The 16,141-nt window shown below is 42.8% G+C and overlaps 1 protein-coding gene across 2 annotated transcripts; it reads left to right on the top strand.

Moving 5' to 3' along the window:
* Nucleotides 1-12,251: 12,251 nt before the first annotated feature.
* Nucleotides 12,252-15,899, top strand: klf2a (Kruppel-like factor 2a). 2 transcript variants are annotated; one of them, XM_028816543.2, is made up of 3 exons: nt 12,252-12,632; nt 13,661-14,540; nt 14,988-15,899. In XM_028816543.2, the coding sequence occupies exons 1-3, from the start codon at nt 12,561-12,563 to the stop codon at nt 15,161-15,163; spliced, it is 1,128 nt and encodes a 375-aa protein (XP_028672376.1). In that variant the 5' UTR covers nt 12,252-12,560; the 3' UTR covers nt 15,164-15,899. The 2 variants fall into 2 exon arrangements, with proteins under 2 accessions (XP_028672376.1, XP_028672378.1); XM_028816545.2 differs by lacking the exon at nt 12,252-12,632 and adding an exon at nt 13,505-13,569.
* The last annotated feature ends 242 nt before the right edge of the window (nt 15,900-16,141 follow it).

Raw genomic sequence — 16,141 nt, 5'->3', positions numbered from 1 at the left:
ATGTTAATTAGTGTTCTCTTATTTTAATTCTTATTTACTTTGTCTTTTTTCTCTTTCTTCATCGTCTAAAGCACTTTGAGCTACATCATTTGGAAGAAAATGTGCTATAGAAATAAATCTTGTTGTTGTTGTTACATAACTTTGCTCCTCTCTACCTCACTCAGCTGCTAGCTCTTTACACGCCTTGTTGCTCTCTCGGGTCCTCGAGCAGTAATCTCCTTACTGTCCCAAGCACCAGACTCTCCACCCTTCATTGTTATGGCCCCTCAACTCTCAAACTCTCTTCCCCAGTCTCTCCGAGTTTGCTCCTCTTACTCCACCTTTAAATCTCAAAATTTTCCTCTTCTACAAACTTTTGTCATCTATGTAATTTTTTTTTTTAACTCTGTATGTAAATAAATAAAGTGGAAGTATACCAAAATGAACATTATTTTCCAAATTACTGTAAGTTTTGTTTCCAGTCACAAAATAAAATTTTATTTTACGGTTTACTATTGTTTATATTTTGATATATGTGTGGGAGGCACCAAAATCTTTAAAGTGTTTAGGGCCTCTAAAGGTCTGAATCTGGCCCTGCTCTTCACTGAGTGCTGCCACAGAACAATTCTCAAATATTAAAAACACCAGTAACGGCGTACTTCACGATAACATGCAGTGAACACACTTGACTTCTTGTTTTCCTCTTCTTTCTCTGTACGTTTACCATTCGTTTGCTCAGAGGTTGATATGCTTACTGCTTCCTGAGCAGCTCTTCTTTTCTCCACCCTAGTGGCCTGCTTCTTCTCTTCTTCTGTTGGCATCTTTTTGCATTAAAATAGATTAAGTAAGTGTGTGTGTGTTGCAATTATTTAGTACGTTTTCCTTAATTTTTCACTTAAGTCTTCATTCTACCTCAAGAATGATTTAAGATATGAAGAGATAGGGGAAGTGACAGTGAAGGTGGAGAATGGCGGCTGTACGCATGCGCCACACTGGCACCCTGCTGCCGAGAGTTGATTCTACAATAAAATGAGATAAAAATAAAAAGAGGAATAACCTTGGAGGTCAATCATCACCCCGAAAGCGGATAGTAGACGTCACGTAGTCTATGTGTGCCAAATTTCAGCTCAATCAGTCAAACGGTGTTCAAGCTACAGGTGATTTAAAATCCTGGACTTTTACCATAGCAGATCAGTTTAAATACCTAGGGGTAAATATCACAAGTAAACATAAAGCTCTTTATCAACAAAATTTTGGCGTCTGTATGGAAAAAATTAAGCAAGACTTGCATAGATGGTCAACCCTTCATTTCACTCTAGCCGGAAGAATTAACATTGTTAAGATGAATATCCTTCCTAAACTTCTCTTTTTATTTCAAAACATTCCAATATATATCAATAAATAATTTTTTTTAAACAGTTAGATTCAATAATAACCTCATTCATTTGGAACTCAAAACACCCACGTATCCGAAGAGCGACCCTACAAAGACCTCAGGCAGAAGGTGGCATGGCTTTACCTAATTTTCAGTTTTATTACTGGGCAGCAAACATACAAGCCATAAAAACCTGGACACAAATAAATGAACATACACAGGCTTGGTCCGCAATAGAAGTAAAATCCTGTAGTACTTCTTTATATTCCCTGCTCTGCTCTCCAATAAATGAAAGTTATCGCAAATATACTAATAACCCAATTGTGCTTTACTCACTCAGAATATGGAACCAAATTAGGAAGCATTTTAAGATGGAAATCTTTTATCAGTGGCACCTCTGCAAGAGAACCACCTCTTTCAACCTTCGCAAGTATATCCAGTTTTTAATACCTGGAAAAGTTTTGGGATTAAAATGCTCAGAGATCTTTATATAGACAACATATTTACATGTTTTGAACAATTACGTTCAAAATTCAACCTCCCAGCTACACATTTCTTTTACTATCTTCAAATTAGAAATTTTGTTAAACAGAAATTGCCCGATTTCCCCCACCTTGCACCCTCCACAATGCTGGAAAAAATACTACTCAATTTCGAGGAAACAAATACTATTTCCGCAATATATAAAATCTTATTAGAGTCCCTACCTTTCAAAGATCCAAGAGGACATTGGGAAGAAGATCTCTTAATCAATATATCAGAAAAGGAGTGGAAGGTAGCAAAGCAGAGAATTCACTCGAGTTCTATATGCGCAAAGCATAGAATTATTCAACTAAAAATTATATATCGAGCCCATCTGTCTCGCTTAAAACTGTCCAAAATGTTTCCAGGGCAGGATCCAACCTGCGAACGCTGCAACCAAGCTCCTGCCTCACTGGGTCACATGTTCTGGGCCTGCACCAAACTAACATCATTTTGGACAAACATTTTTAAGTGCCTCTCAGACAGCGTTGGGGTCACAATCCCTCCTAACCCACTAACAGCTGTGTTTGGTGTTCTTCCAGATGGACTTGAATTGGAGAAGGACAAGCAAACGGTGATTGCATTCACTACACTCTTGGCACGCAGACTTATTTTGTTAAATTGGAAGAATCCTAATTCTCCTCTTATAAGTCAGTGGGAAATCGATGTTTTATATTATTTGAAATTGGAAAAAATCAAATTTTCAGTTAGAGGATCTGTACAACGTTTTTTCAAAACCTGGCAGGATTTAATCAATATTATTTTAGAATAAGAGAAATAACTATTACCGCATTTAACTCCCTTCTCCATTTCTTATTTACATAGATATTTACTTCTGCCTTTCTTTTGTTTAATGTTGCCTTATTAAAAAGCCTTAAGCAATTTTACTTTAGCTAAGCTCTCCTTCTCAGGGGTGGGGTTTGATTTGTCTTCAAATTTGTTGGGTTATAAATTGATCTGTTTGTATGGAATGATTACAATGAAAATTAATAAAATAAAAATATTAAAATCCTGGACAGACAAACGGACAGCCACGGTAGCATATTATACAGTGAGGAAGATAAGTATTTGAACACTTTGCGATTTTGCAAGTTCTCCCACTTAGAAATCATGGAGGGGTCTGAACTTCACATTGTAGGTGTCATTCCCACTGTGAGAGACAGAATGTAAAAAAAAATTCAGGAAATCCCATTGTATGATTTGTACAGAATTTATTTGTATTGCACTGCTGCACAGAAGTATTTGAACACCTGAGAAAATCCGTGTTAATATTTGGTACAGAAGCCTTTGTTTGCAATTACAGAGGTCAAACGTTTCCCATAGTTCTTGACCAGGTTTGCACACACTGCAACAGGGATTTTGGCCCACTCCTCCACAAAGATCTCCTCTAGATCTGTCAGGTTCCGGGGCTGGCGCTGAGCAACACGGAGTTTCAGCTCCTTCCAAAGATTTTCAATTGGATTTAGGTCTGGAGACTGGCGAGGCCACTCCAGATCCTTGATATGCTTCTTACGGAGCCACTCCTTGGTTATCCTGGCTGTGTGCTTCGGGTCATTGTCATGTTGGAAGACCCAGCCACAACCCATCTTCAGTGCTCTGACTGAGGGAAGGAGGTTGTTGCTCAAAATCTCACAATACATATCCCCATTCATCCTCTCCTTAATACAGTGCAGTCATCCTGTCCCCTTCGCAGAAAAGCACCCCCAAAGCATGAGGTTTCCACCCCCATGCTTCACAGTAGGGATGGTGTTCTTGGGATGCAACTCCTCCTTCTTTTTCCTCCAAACACGGCGACTGAAGTTTAGACCAAAAAGTTCTATTTTGGTCTCATCTGACTACATGCCTTTCTCCCATGCCTCCTCTGGACCATCCAGATGGTCATTGGCAAACTTCAGACGGGCCTGGACATATGATGACTTGAGCAGGGGAACCTTCCGTGCAATGCGTGATTTGAAACCATGACGGCATAGTGTTTTACCTTTGAAACTGTGGTCCCAGCTCTCTTTGTGTCATTGACCAGCTCCTCCCGTGTAGTTCTGGGCTGATTCCTCACCTTTTTTATCATCTGTGATACCCCATGAGGTGAGATCTTGCATGGAGCCCCAGTCCGAGGGAGACTGACAGTCGTCTTTAGCCTCTTCCATTTTCCGACAATTGCTCCAACAGTTGATCTATTTTCACCAAGCTGCTTGGCAATTTCCCCGTAGCCCTTTCCAGCCTTGTGGAGGTCCACAATTTTGTCTCTGGTGTCTTTTGACAGCTCTGTGGTCTTGCCCATGGTAGTAGTTGGAGTCTGTGGGGTGGACAGGTGTCTTTAAAGAGCTCAGACAGGTGCTACTAATTAAGATTACTAAGTGGAGTAGAGGTGGACTTCTTAAAGACCACCTTAGTTGAGCTCTTGAGGTGGCCATGAAATTTGAAGGCAGAGTAACAGGTCTTTGAGAGCCAGAATTCTTGCTGATTGCCAGGTGTTCAGATACTTATGTGCAGCAGTGCAATACAAATACATTCTGTACAAATCATACAATGGGATTTCCTGAATTTTTTTTTTTACATTCTGTCTTTCAAAGTGGGAATGACACCTAAAATGGGAATTTCAGACCCCTCCATGATTTCTAAGTGGGAGAACTTGCAAAATCGCAGGGTGTTCAAATACTTATGTTCCTCACTGTATATTAAGACAAGTACTGTACAGATAATACTAATTACTGAATACAGAATGGGCACATATAAATGTAGATTTCTTAAAATACACAATGTAAAGATATAAACTGGGATGGTTATGGTGTCTGTACAGATTATTCCTGCCTTGTGCTCAATGGCTGCCCCGCAACCTTGCACTGGATAAGCAGGACACAGAAAATGGAGAGAGGGATGGATGGAGATATCAAAATAGAAAGATAAAACAATGCACAGCAAAATAAAAAAGGTAAAGACAGACAGACATGTACGCCACTATATAATAGATAGATAGATAGATAGATAGATAGATAGATAGATAGATAGATAGATAGATAGATAGATGATATGAAAGGCACTATATAATAATAATGATAGATAGATAGATAGATAGATAGATAGATAGATAGATAGATAGATAGATAGATAGATAGATAGATAGATAGATAGATGTGAAAGGCACTATATAATAGATAGATAGATAGATAGATAGATAGATAGATAGATAGATAGATAGATAGATAGATAGATAGATAGATAGATAGATAGATATGAAAGGCACTATATAATAATAATGATAGATAGATAGATAGATAGATAGATAGATAGATAGATAGATAGATAGATAGATAGATAGATAGATAGATAGATAGATAGATAGATGTGAAAGGCACTATATAATAATAATGATAGATAGATAGATAGATAGATAGATAGATAGATAGATAGATAGATAGATAGATAGATAGATAGATAGATATGTAAGGCACTCTATAACAGATACATAAACTAATTCGCTGTATTTTTTTCTACCCTTCTTCCACCTGTCCTTATCACCGGACTCATGTTTACAGATTTAAATTATGCTATTTATATATATATATATATGTGTGTGCGTACCCTTCCACTAATTATATATGTATGTTTTATGAGATCGTATAGATTGTTTTGCTTTGTTATTTATTCGTTATCATGCCGATCTAATCTTTTCGTGTTACTTTCTCGTTGACATTTCATAAAGCATTTTGAGCTACATTCTTTGCATGAACATGTACTATATAAATAAAGGTTGTTTTTGTTGTGTCCCAACCGATCACCCGCACGCATGCGCTCTTCCTTTGCGATCAGTCCAGGCGTCATCTATTAAAGCTGCGCTGCTGAGATTGCGGAGTTTCGTGGGAGAGCTGGCATGGCGTCTTTACGCCGACAGAGTGAAAAGGCAATTCCAGAAGGGCTATAATGATAACAAGTGGTTTGTTAATAAAGCGTCGCTGATAATGAAAGTCTATTGACTGCTCCTCGGACAGAACAATGAGGTGATGGCGGCACCTTGCTAATGAGCTCGTTTCTGTAATTGCGGTCCCTATGAAAGTCAGTCTCGACTGAAGCCCCCAGGTCTATTTGCACGTGAATAGGTGCGCTTCTCTGCTCCATTTGTATGGGTGCATGTATAATGGATGAGAGATACAGGTTCTTTACCTCTCTGGCGCCCTGAGTTGTGAGAAACCCGCTGGGTGCACACGAAAACGATGCGCACAATTAACACAGAATGGGCTCTGCACGCTGGCATGAGAAGGGTTAAACGTTTGGGTCACGGGCGCCTGAAAACGCTCACTTCACGCAGCTCGAGTGCACGCCGCTGTTTTCACTTTCGTGGAATCGAGTTCGCTGTCCCAAAGTGCGGCGTGCTGCACGTTATGTAAGAGCGGCTTCAGTGTTATTAAACAGAAATCCCGTTTAGGTCGTTACTGGTTTGGGTGCCAAAACACTCCAGGCAGTCCCCTCCCCCTCGGTGCCCCCCTCTATACTGTAACTCGTTTGACGTAAAGGAAAAACTTTTTTTTTGTCTCCTTGACTCGGTGCCAGCACTTGCTGCTCTGTTTGGGAAATGCAGTTCTGACAGAAAGTATGAAATTCGGAGGGCGCATTCCGCGCTGCGCCCTCGTGAAAGGCAGGGCAGTAAATCTGCCTCCGTAGTCGTTACTGCTTTTATCATTGTGGTTGTTATTGGTGGTAAAAGAAAATAACTGCATGTACTGTACATGTGACTAAGCGCCTTCGCCGTGTCAAGTATGCATTTACACGGACGCCAAGATATTCGGGATTCTCTGAGCAAGCAAATTAAAAAGGAGTTACTTGCGTCTTTTCCATTTTGTTTTCTGAAACGGCTTTTATTCCATTGCAGGGTCCGGAGCAGCAGCACCTGGCGTAACGGGAGCGGGGTAGGGGGTTGGGGGGGGTTCAGGGGCGGGTTAGACTGCACGGACGGCCAGTTCCTAGCTATAAAACGTAGAATTACATAAATATCACATCATACTGATTTACTGTGCAGTCCTGAAATACAACTGTTAGAAATATGGAAAACATTATAATACCAGCAGGGCATCGAAAGTGTGTCCACTATGAAAGGCGCTGTATAAAATTACAAAGTCGATTGTCCCGAGTTCACGTTGTGACCCTACGCCGGCTACTTCATCTTTCACTAACTCGTTCGTTTTCTGTACCCGCTTTGCCCGACTCAGGGCAGCAGTGACCAGAGCCCATCCTCGCCCAGCAGTGGGCACCGCACCACAGGGCCACTCGGGCACATTCGCACGGGTTTACAGTGTGGGAATGAAACCGGACTACTCAAGAAGAACGCCGTACCTTCTGAAAAAGATGGAAACTATGCGTGCACGGCTTCGTGGGGTGAGGTTCCCGTATGAGAGGCGCTATATAAAAGTTGAAAAATTCGATCTCGACCGGTTACTGCGTGACCCTGAGGGAGAAATCCCCGCGTGGCAGTGTTCACATTATACGTATACAGGAATAGTCTTACATTACCTGTGAAGTGGCTTGAGGTCGTGTTCACGGTGAAAGGCGCTATATAACACCGTAAAGTTTAAAACTGGGACCCCAACATGTTGCCACTGTGTGACCTTGAGGGGGGGAACTCCACTTGTCAGCGTTCACATTAAACGCATATGAGAACAGTTGCCCTGGGGTAATTTTCACTGTGCAAAGGCACTATATAAAATCACAACAGTGCTCGCATTGTAACCGTATGAAAGACATCTTAGAGTAAATGAAAAGTGCATTAACAAAATGTTCACTGTGGAAAGGCGCTGTATAAAGACATAAGTTTGAAGGACGAGTGCCAGCATCGCGTGGCTCTATGAGAGTCTTCACCTGCCAGGGTTCACATTATATGCGTATCGGAAAAGATTTAGTTTACCTGTAAAGTGTTCACAGCGCTATATCGATTGATAAAGTTTAAAACTGGGTTCCCACCTGCACTCTACGCGCCAGTGTTTCACTTAATCAGAGCATTTTTACTTTACCCGTGAAGTACCTGGAGGTATAGTGTTCACTATGGAAAGGCGCTATATAACATCATAACGTTGAAAGCGGAATATTCCATCCACTGACTAACGGTCACGTTTATGCGCTAGCGTTGTGAAAGCACTGCAGGGGGGCGCTCAGATACTTCTCTGGGTGACCCACCTACAGACCCCAACAGAATCCAAACTCCCAGCGTTAAACGAACTGTAAACAGTGTCATTATGGGTTAACTCTAAAAATTAATTTACAACTGCCGATTTTACTATACTGCGGTGGGTTGGCACCCTGCCCGGGATTGGTTCCTGCCTTGTGCCCTGTGTTGGCTGGGATTGGCTCCAGCAGACCCCCGTGACCCTGTGTTCAGAAAATGGATGGATGGATGGATTTTACTATAGAAGCATGGAAGCAGTCATTCTATGCACGTATAACGTCGATGGTGCACGCTATTAAAGGCGCTATATAAAACAATGATTCTTATTAGACCGAAAAGCGTTGAAGAGATGCTGCCGTGGTGCCCACTAATGAAGGCTTCATGACCGTCTGACTAGCCCGACTTTGTGTTACAAATAATTAATTATGGTGTCTTTCTAGAAGTTCCTTACCAGGATTATTGAGCATGCATCGAGACATTATGGTGTACCTAAACAACCAAACCCTTCTTTTGACAAAGAGTCAAAAAGCCAACTATTCTATTTAGAGTGGCATGAAAAGGCAGACAGAGGAATGCCGAGAAGATTCCCCGCATGCCCGCTGATGCGGTTCGGCAGGTTTTTAATCTCCCTTTGGTGATTCCGCACAGCACTTTGACAGAAATGTTTAGTATTTGCGCTCGATGGTGACGCACACTTCACGTATTCACGGATGGACTCCAAGTGCCTCGAGTGTTCGCCTAATCCTACGGGTCAACTTGTGAGCTCATGCACACATAGATAGCACACTTTGTTAAATATTAGATAGTATTGACATTTTTTTTTTATTTCACATAATAAATGTGTTTTAGAAGGATTGCCAGAATGAAAAAATCAATTGCTGGGTAGAGCTGGAAACGTGCAGCGAACTCCGGGAGTCGAGCGGAGGATCAGAGGCGCAGGTCCACATCTGTCACGGCGAGCGAACGGCTCAGAAAAAGAAGACAGCTGTGATGGACCCTGGGGAAGGCACTGTAATAAAATCATAAAACTGCATGTGGAATCCCTGCTGCTCAGCGTCACCATGCATGTTCACCCTAAGTGAACAAGCTCTGTGGTGCTCGCATTTACTAAAAGTTCATTAACAAAATGTTCACTACAGAAAGGCGCTATATAAAATCACACGTATTAAGGGCTGTCTTCCCAGTATTAAGGTCAGTGCGTAACCCTGAGCGAGAAAGTGAACCTGTCAGCGTTCATATTATAAGCACTTCGGAACACTTTACCTGTTAAGTGCCTTGGGGTAATAGACACTGTGAAAAGGCGCTATATAAAACCATAACGCTGAAAATACATTATGACCCTCGGTGAGAGACATCACCTACCAGTGTTCACATTACACGCATATCTGAACAATTTTAATTTACCAGTAAAGTGCCTTGAAGTCGTGTTCACTGTGGAAAGGTGCTATATAAAAGCATACAGCTAGAAACTGGGACCCCACCATTCCGTTCAGTGAGAAGGTCCGCCTGTTAGTCCTCACGTGATGCACATATTGGAATAGTTTCACGTGTGGAAAGGCACTATATAAAGTCATAACGTTGAAAACGGACACCTGTGTGACCCGAGGTAAGAAACTTTAGCTACCAGCGCTCCCATTATATGAATCTCGGAACAGTTTGACTTGAAGTACGTTGGGGAGGTGACCCTTGTGCATCCACTGTATAAAATTATAAAGCTGGAAACTGGATTTGCACCGCTCCGTCACCGTGTGACCCTGAATGAGAAACGTCAACTGCCCCGTTTACATTATACCCGTGACGGGACCGTTTCTTTTTTCTTTTCTGTGAAGTGTTCACCGTGGAAAGGTGCAAACATATACAAGAAAACCAGGTCCCCAAACATGTGCCTGTGTTCACCTAACGTGTATACGGAATCGGTTTATTTTACCAGTAAAGTGTCTTGGGATGGTGTTTTAGAACATTAGGAAGGCCTAAGTGAAGGTTTATGGATGTGGTGAGAGAGGACATGCAGGTGATGGGGGGGGGTGACAGAGCAAGAAGACGAGGACAGGAAGATATGGAAGAAGGTGATCCGCTGTGGCGACCCCTAACGGGAGCAGCCGAAAGGAGAAGAAGAAGACAATACTTTCCCTATACTTAATTTACAAGAAAGTCAGGGTGGTCTAAAACATCGAGATTTATCAAAATCTCGACATTGAATTTTTGGACAATTACAATACCTTCCAAAGTCACTTTGAAAAGACACTATAATAAAATCATAAAATGGAACACTAGGTTCTCAACATTCAGTCAATGCCTGAGCCAGAGTGAGAAACATTATATGCGGATGGGAATGGCTTTACTTTACTTTACTTTGAAGTATAGGGATAATGCTCACTGTGAAAAGGCGCTATATAAAATCATAAAGCTAAAAACTGGGTCTCCATTAGTCTGTCACTTCGTGAGAAATGTCGCCTGCCAGTGTTCACATTATATCCACATTCCAACTCTATGTCTCGAAAGTGCCTTGGGATAATGTTCACTGTGGAAAGGCGCTATATAAAATCATTGTTCTGCAGGATCAATCTACAGTATTATCCCGTGGAGGGGCTCGAACTTAGTCAGCTAAATTCACATGAAACCCCACCTGCCAGTGTAGCTAAGATGTAGAAAAGGCGCCCGGGAGGTGTTGTTTCTACACTTTTAAAAATGAAGGTGCCAGAGTGGTTTTTCACAGCGATACCATAGCGGAGCCGTTAAAGACCCACCCACTCGAAGGTTCCAGAAAAATCCAAGACATGTTGCCCATATAACCATCCATCCATTTTCCAACCCGCTGAATCCGAACACAGGGTCACGGGGGTCTGCTGGAGCCAATCCCAGCCAACACAGGGCACAAGGCAGGAAACAATCCTGGGCAGGGTGCCAACCCACCGCAGCCATATAACCATAAATAGATGATAACTGAGGTGTAATGGGTTCCTAAATTTAAAAGGACTCTTACTGCTTAACAAAGGCTAAATTCATCTTTTCTTAATCTGTTAGTGTCCATGCTAGGTAGCCTAACGTATATTAAAGACTTCAGATTTTTCCACACATTAGTAAGTTTTTTTTTAATAGCTCAAAGAACCAACCAGCTTCATGCAGAGACCCCGTCCCGGAATGAGATGGTGCCTTGTCATGCAATAGTTCTATGAGGAACCACACAACCCAGTAAAGACCCTTAGAGTGCCTTGAAGATTGTGGGTTCGCTTCCCGGTTCCTCCCTGTGTGGATAGCGCTTTGAGTACTGAGGAAAGCGCTATATAAATAAATGTAATGAATTATTATTATTATTATTATTTAAAGAACCAGTATTTTTAAGAATGAAGGATTTGTAGCGTGATAGGCACACAACTACCCCCTAACCCCCCAACTTCATACTCCCGATTGTCGCGCCCGTAGTTATACTTTTTTTATATATATAATTTAACAGCGCAATTGGGGGCCGCCCTTGGTATTTCGAGTGAGTCATACGCGTATATTCATTCAATGGGAATTGGCGAATATAATAATGGTATTACATTATTATATTAATCGGGGCTGTGTTGTATAGGAGACGTAGCGCTATTGCTCGTGTGTATCCTGGTGTGAAAGCCCCTGAAGACCCTTTATATTCACTCACTCCACTGTACTTTTAACGCTATATGAAAACGGCCAGTCTGCTCGAGTAAATGACAGCGAGTCACTAAACGTGCAGTTCATACAGCGCAGAAACACAATTTAATATTCTCAGCCCTACTCACTTCAATTCAGTGTGGAGGTAAATGTGGAGACAGTTTTAATCTGTGTGTCATTTGTAAGATGCTTTGGATAAACCCGTCAGCTAAATGAATGCAATCGCACACATTCCGATAGCTACGCTTGTTCATCTCCATTACATGCACATTCCAGCACATGTACAGCTTGTTTCTTTGCCTCAATAATCTGTTATTCTTGTTTGAAAAGCTTCCTTCTGATCCGCATGTACTTCGTAAACTGTACAGCGCCCCGCACAGGTCACACACGGACTACACGTTTCGGAATTACTGGCGTGTGTTGCCCGTGCTGGGATTGGCAGATGTTAAGGGCGCCCCCGAGCTCCGCCCCCGACGTCTGCATCATCACAGCACAGCGCTGTTGTGTTTGCCCAGCCGCCGCGTCGCTATAGTGATGGCGGGCGGAGCCCGGCTCTTTAAGAAGCCGGCAAGTTCCTTGAGAGAGTAGAGCTCCTCAGAGCCTGTGAGGTCTGCTGCAGCTTTATATACCAGAGCTAAATTTAGGAGCGATCTCCATCCTGAACGTGTTTCCTTTGCCTCACGCAATTGGTTCAGCCGCGCCGCTGCAATATTTATAAGATAGGATTCCCTACCAATCAAACTTGCACATGTCTTTGAAACACTACTTCATATAGGACGGCCGTAGTCGCTTCGCCTACAACTGACACGGTTTGCACGCAGAAGGACTTACAACGGTTTTCCCTTTTTTTTTTTTTCCTTCGCACGAGCGCGCGTGGGGCTCAGTGTACACAGCGAGATGGCATTGAGCAGCACTATCCTCCCGTCCATCTCCACCTTCGCCGTCACCAAAGAGAAGAGCTGGGAAAACGTAAGTGCTTTTTGTTATTTGATTTATTTTTTTAAGTTTTGATAAATGAGTTTTGTACACCGCGGCAGGTCCCAACGCGCAGCTTTTTACATTCTGCAGTGCGTGCGCTTCACACCTTGATGAAGTGAAAGGCGTCTTTATGACTCAACTTTAATGGATCAAGACCGCGATTTTTCTAGGCTTTGTTTTAACACCTGTGTTTTGTTTTTTTTTTTATTTCGAGGGGAGAATTTTTACTGGGCGATGTTATAAATAACTTGATATTTTCTCTAAATAAATGGTAAGCAAAACAATATACAAGGTAATTTTTTTAGAGTGGAATTTGACTTTAAACAATTTATTCTAAAAATGAGTGTGCATATTTTAAATGGCAACTTCATATTATTAACAAAGATTCTCAAAATATCAAGGTAAATAGATGAAGTGTCATTTGAATTAACCGCGAGATATTCCAGATGCGTATGCGACGGCGATCTGAAGGGTGGTCTTTTTGTTGAGTTATTGGTGTTTCAAAGAAATTTTAAGTTTTGTGAGTTGTTCTCTTAGATGCTACTCTAATAATCTAATTTGATACTGGGAAGCACAACGAGACATGACAAATAAATGTCCCGGCTCGTTAATTGGCTTGTTATCCTAATTTAATTGTAGCCCATGACCGCGTGTAGCTTTTACATTGATTGATTGATTGACTTCGCGCGTTTCGTTTATTCTACGGCGTCTGAAGTCGCGTTTCTCACTTCTAGTGTGGAAGTGAGATTGCTTTAGTTTTGGTGGTTGTTAAGAGGTGTGTGTTTTTTTGCCGCACTTCGTATTACAACACTTTTTTAAGGGAGCGCGTTTCATATTGCGCCTTCCCAAAGGTGTACGTATTTCTGTAGGCTTCGGTTTAAGGAGCAGCAGGTGCGAGTCCTCTCGTATGCGCCACACGCACTCTCAGGTGTGCCCTCGGGCTCCTTTGGAAACCCAACTTCAAAAGGCGTCGCGCAGTCTGAGCCGACTAACATTTTTTTTCTTCTTTTTCTCCCCAGGCATGGAAGCCCGAAATTGACAAGCAGCTTCATTCCAGCTGTTCGATGTCTGACCTGCATCACCCAGAGAGCTGTTCTGATAGGAAAGACGAAGAGGACTTGAGCTGTTTCTTGGACTTGGACTTTATCCTTGCCAACACCGCCTCCAGTTCAGATTACCAGGCGCAGCCTGTCCAGTCTGGCTCGCTCTTCCAAGCTTCTGTCTCCAACGGGTCTTTCGATGTTGTCGGCCAGTGCGGCCCCCCTCCACCGTACAGCTCCAGTCTTATGGCAGAACTGTTAAGACCCGAGATGGACACGAACTACTGCAACATCCAGGGACGATTTCTAGTCACGTCTTTCCAAAGCCAGGACTTTGCCGACATCAAACCTGAACCCAACATGGACAGTTACGGACCAGTGATTGGCATGGTGCCACAATCCTGTTCAAAAATTAAGCAAGAGGGCAATGCCTCCTGCATGTTGGCATTTGAACAACCCCGGATAGCCAACTCTCCGCAAGCGACGGGCAACATCACCCCGCCGCTGAGCCCCAACGACCTGATGACCGCCGACTGCCAGACCCAGATGTGCCACTCGTTGCCCTTCCAGCAGGGCTACCACTCCTCTCATCAGAGCTTTCCGCCGCCTGTGCCACTGCAGTACCAGGGCGCCCACCCATTCGGCCTTTACGAGGAGGCGCTGGGCCTGCAGCCGACCGCCCAGAGGGTGATGCTCACCCCGCCGTCCTCGCCGCTGGAACTCATGGACACCAAGCCAAAGAGGGGTCGGCGAACGTGGCCGAGGAAACGAACGGCCACACACACGTGCACGTTCGTGGGCTGCGGCAAGACCTACACCAAGAGCTCGCACTTGAAAGCCCATCACCGAACTCATACAGGTAAGCCCCGGCAAAGTCTTGTGTGGGAGGGGAAGGGAAACCCAGTTGTAGGCCTACGGGAGTCGCCTCCTGATACTCCATTCGGGGTTTTTTTTTTTTTTTTCCGTTTGTGGCTTCTTGTAATGCACTCCGTTCTGAGTTTCACCTAATCAAAGGTTTTCTTTCAACCTCCATAAAGCTGAAAACGTTTAACTGTAAGGCCATTGTAGCCTAAACAAAAAAAGCAGTGTTGTGCGGTAATCGGCATCACTTGCCACAGTGTGGCGTAGCTCTTTTTTGGGTTAAAAAGCCAGAGATTCGAAACTATATAAAAATGCTTTACACTCGCTCGTGGTGGGGTGTGAAAGCAGATCTGCGTTTTATCGGTAGACCATCTCTTGAGAAAAGAGACGCGCGTGTTCATGGCTGTGTCCTCACGTTTTTCTCTCTTTTTGCTCTTCTTCATAGGTGAAAAGCCTTATCACTGCACGTGGGAAGGCTGCGGATGGAAGTTCGCCCGATCGGACGAGCTGACCCGACATTTCCGCAAGCACACGGGCCACCGACCCTTCCAGTGCCACCTCTGCGAGCGGGCCTTCTCGCGGTCCGACCACCTGGCATTGCACATGAAGAGGCACATGTGAGCGGGAGCGGACTGGACTGGACTCGGCTTACAAACTGGACCTTTATTATTATTATAATTTTTTTTTATACTCGGTTATTTAATTTTTAAGGAAAAGCCATATGTTATTGTAAAATATGTAAGCAAAATATATTTGTAGCTGGTACTACCTGGTTGGACGAAGAATTTGCAAAAGCCTTTTCATCAACCGAACCTCTCCATAAGGCTGGTCCTCAACCATCTCGAAACTAAAGCAAACCCTTATGCAAACTGAAGACTGGAACATTTTTAACAAGTTCTGTATTTGTGTTAACGCTTTTTTTAAGTGCCTTCATGTGACGCGACACTTTTGTTAAGGTCGTATTTTTCTCTGGGGTTATATTGACAGGTTTATATTCGCTGTAAAATATAAACTGCAAAAAAAAAAATATATGCCTTTTTGTATAACTTGATGCTTAATTTTCCTGTTTAAAATTGTGCCTTCAAAAAAAAAAAAAAAAACTGCCTCCCCCCTACCCCAGTGGGTGGGGTTATTTTTGAATGTGTTTTCAAAAGCCAAATGAAGTCAGGGTCTTCCAAGAAAAACAAATGTCATTAATGTATTAAAGGAGTTGCATATTCAGTATTAGTCTGTGCCAGATTCAATCACACTATTGACGCAGGGTTGCATACTTAATGCGAAGTGTAGAAATCCATGTAAATATGTGTAAATGTAAATATTGTATTTTTATTGTAAATATTAAACTAAATGAGCTGAATTTTTGGACTCATCTTTTTAGAATAAAACTATACAAATTGTACGGGTCTTTGAAAAGGTCTCTTTGTTCGCGTTTCGCCTCGCACATAAAAATCTGTTTTTGGTTATTCACCTTCGAGCCGTGCCATGCAGACCTGGAGCTTTTTTTTTGGGGGGGGTGATGGATGCCGTTCGGCTTGGCTGCAGCCTCTTCTGTCGAGTAAGTGAACACCATAAGCTGCTCATCCCGAGCAGACGGCGAGT

Source organism: Erpetoichthys calabaricus, chromosome 12, assembly GCF_900747795.2.
Source record: "Erpetoichthys calabaricus chromosome 12, fErpCal1.3, whole genome shotgun sequence".
Lineage (NCBI taxonomy): Eukaryota > Metazoa > Chordata > Cladistia > Polypteriformes > Polypteridae > Erpetoichthys > Erpetoichthys calabaricus.
This window is presented reverse-complemented; position numbering and strand designations above follow the sequence as displayed.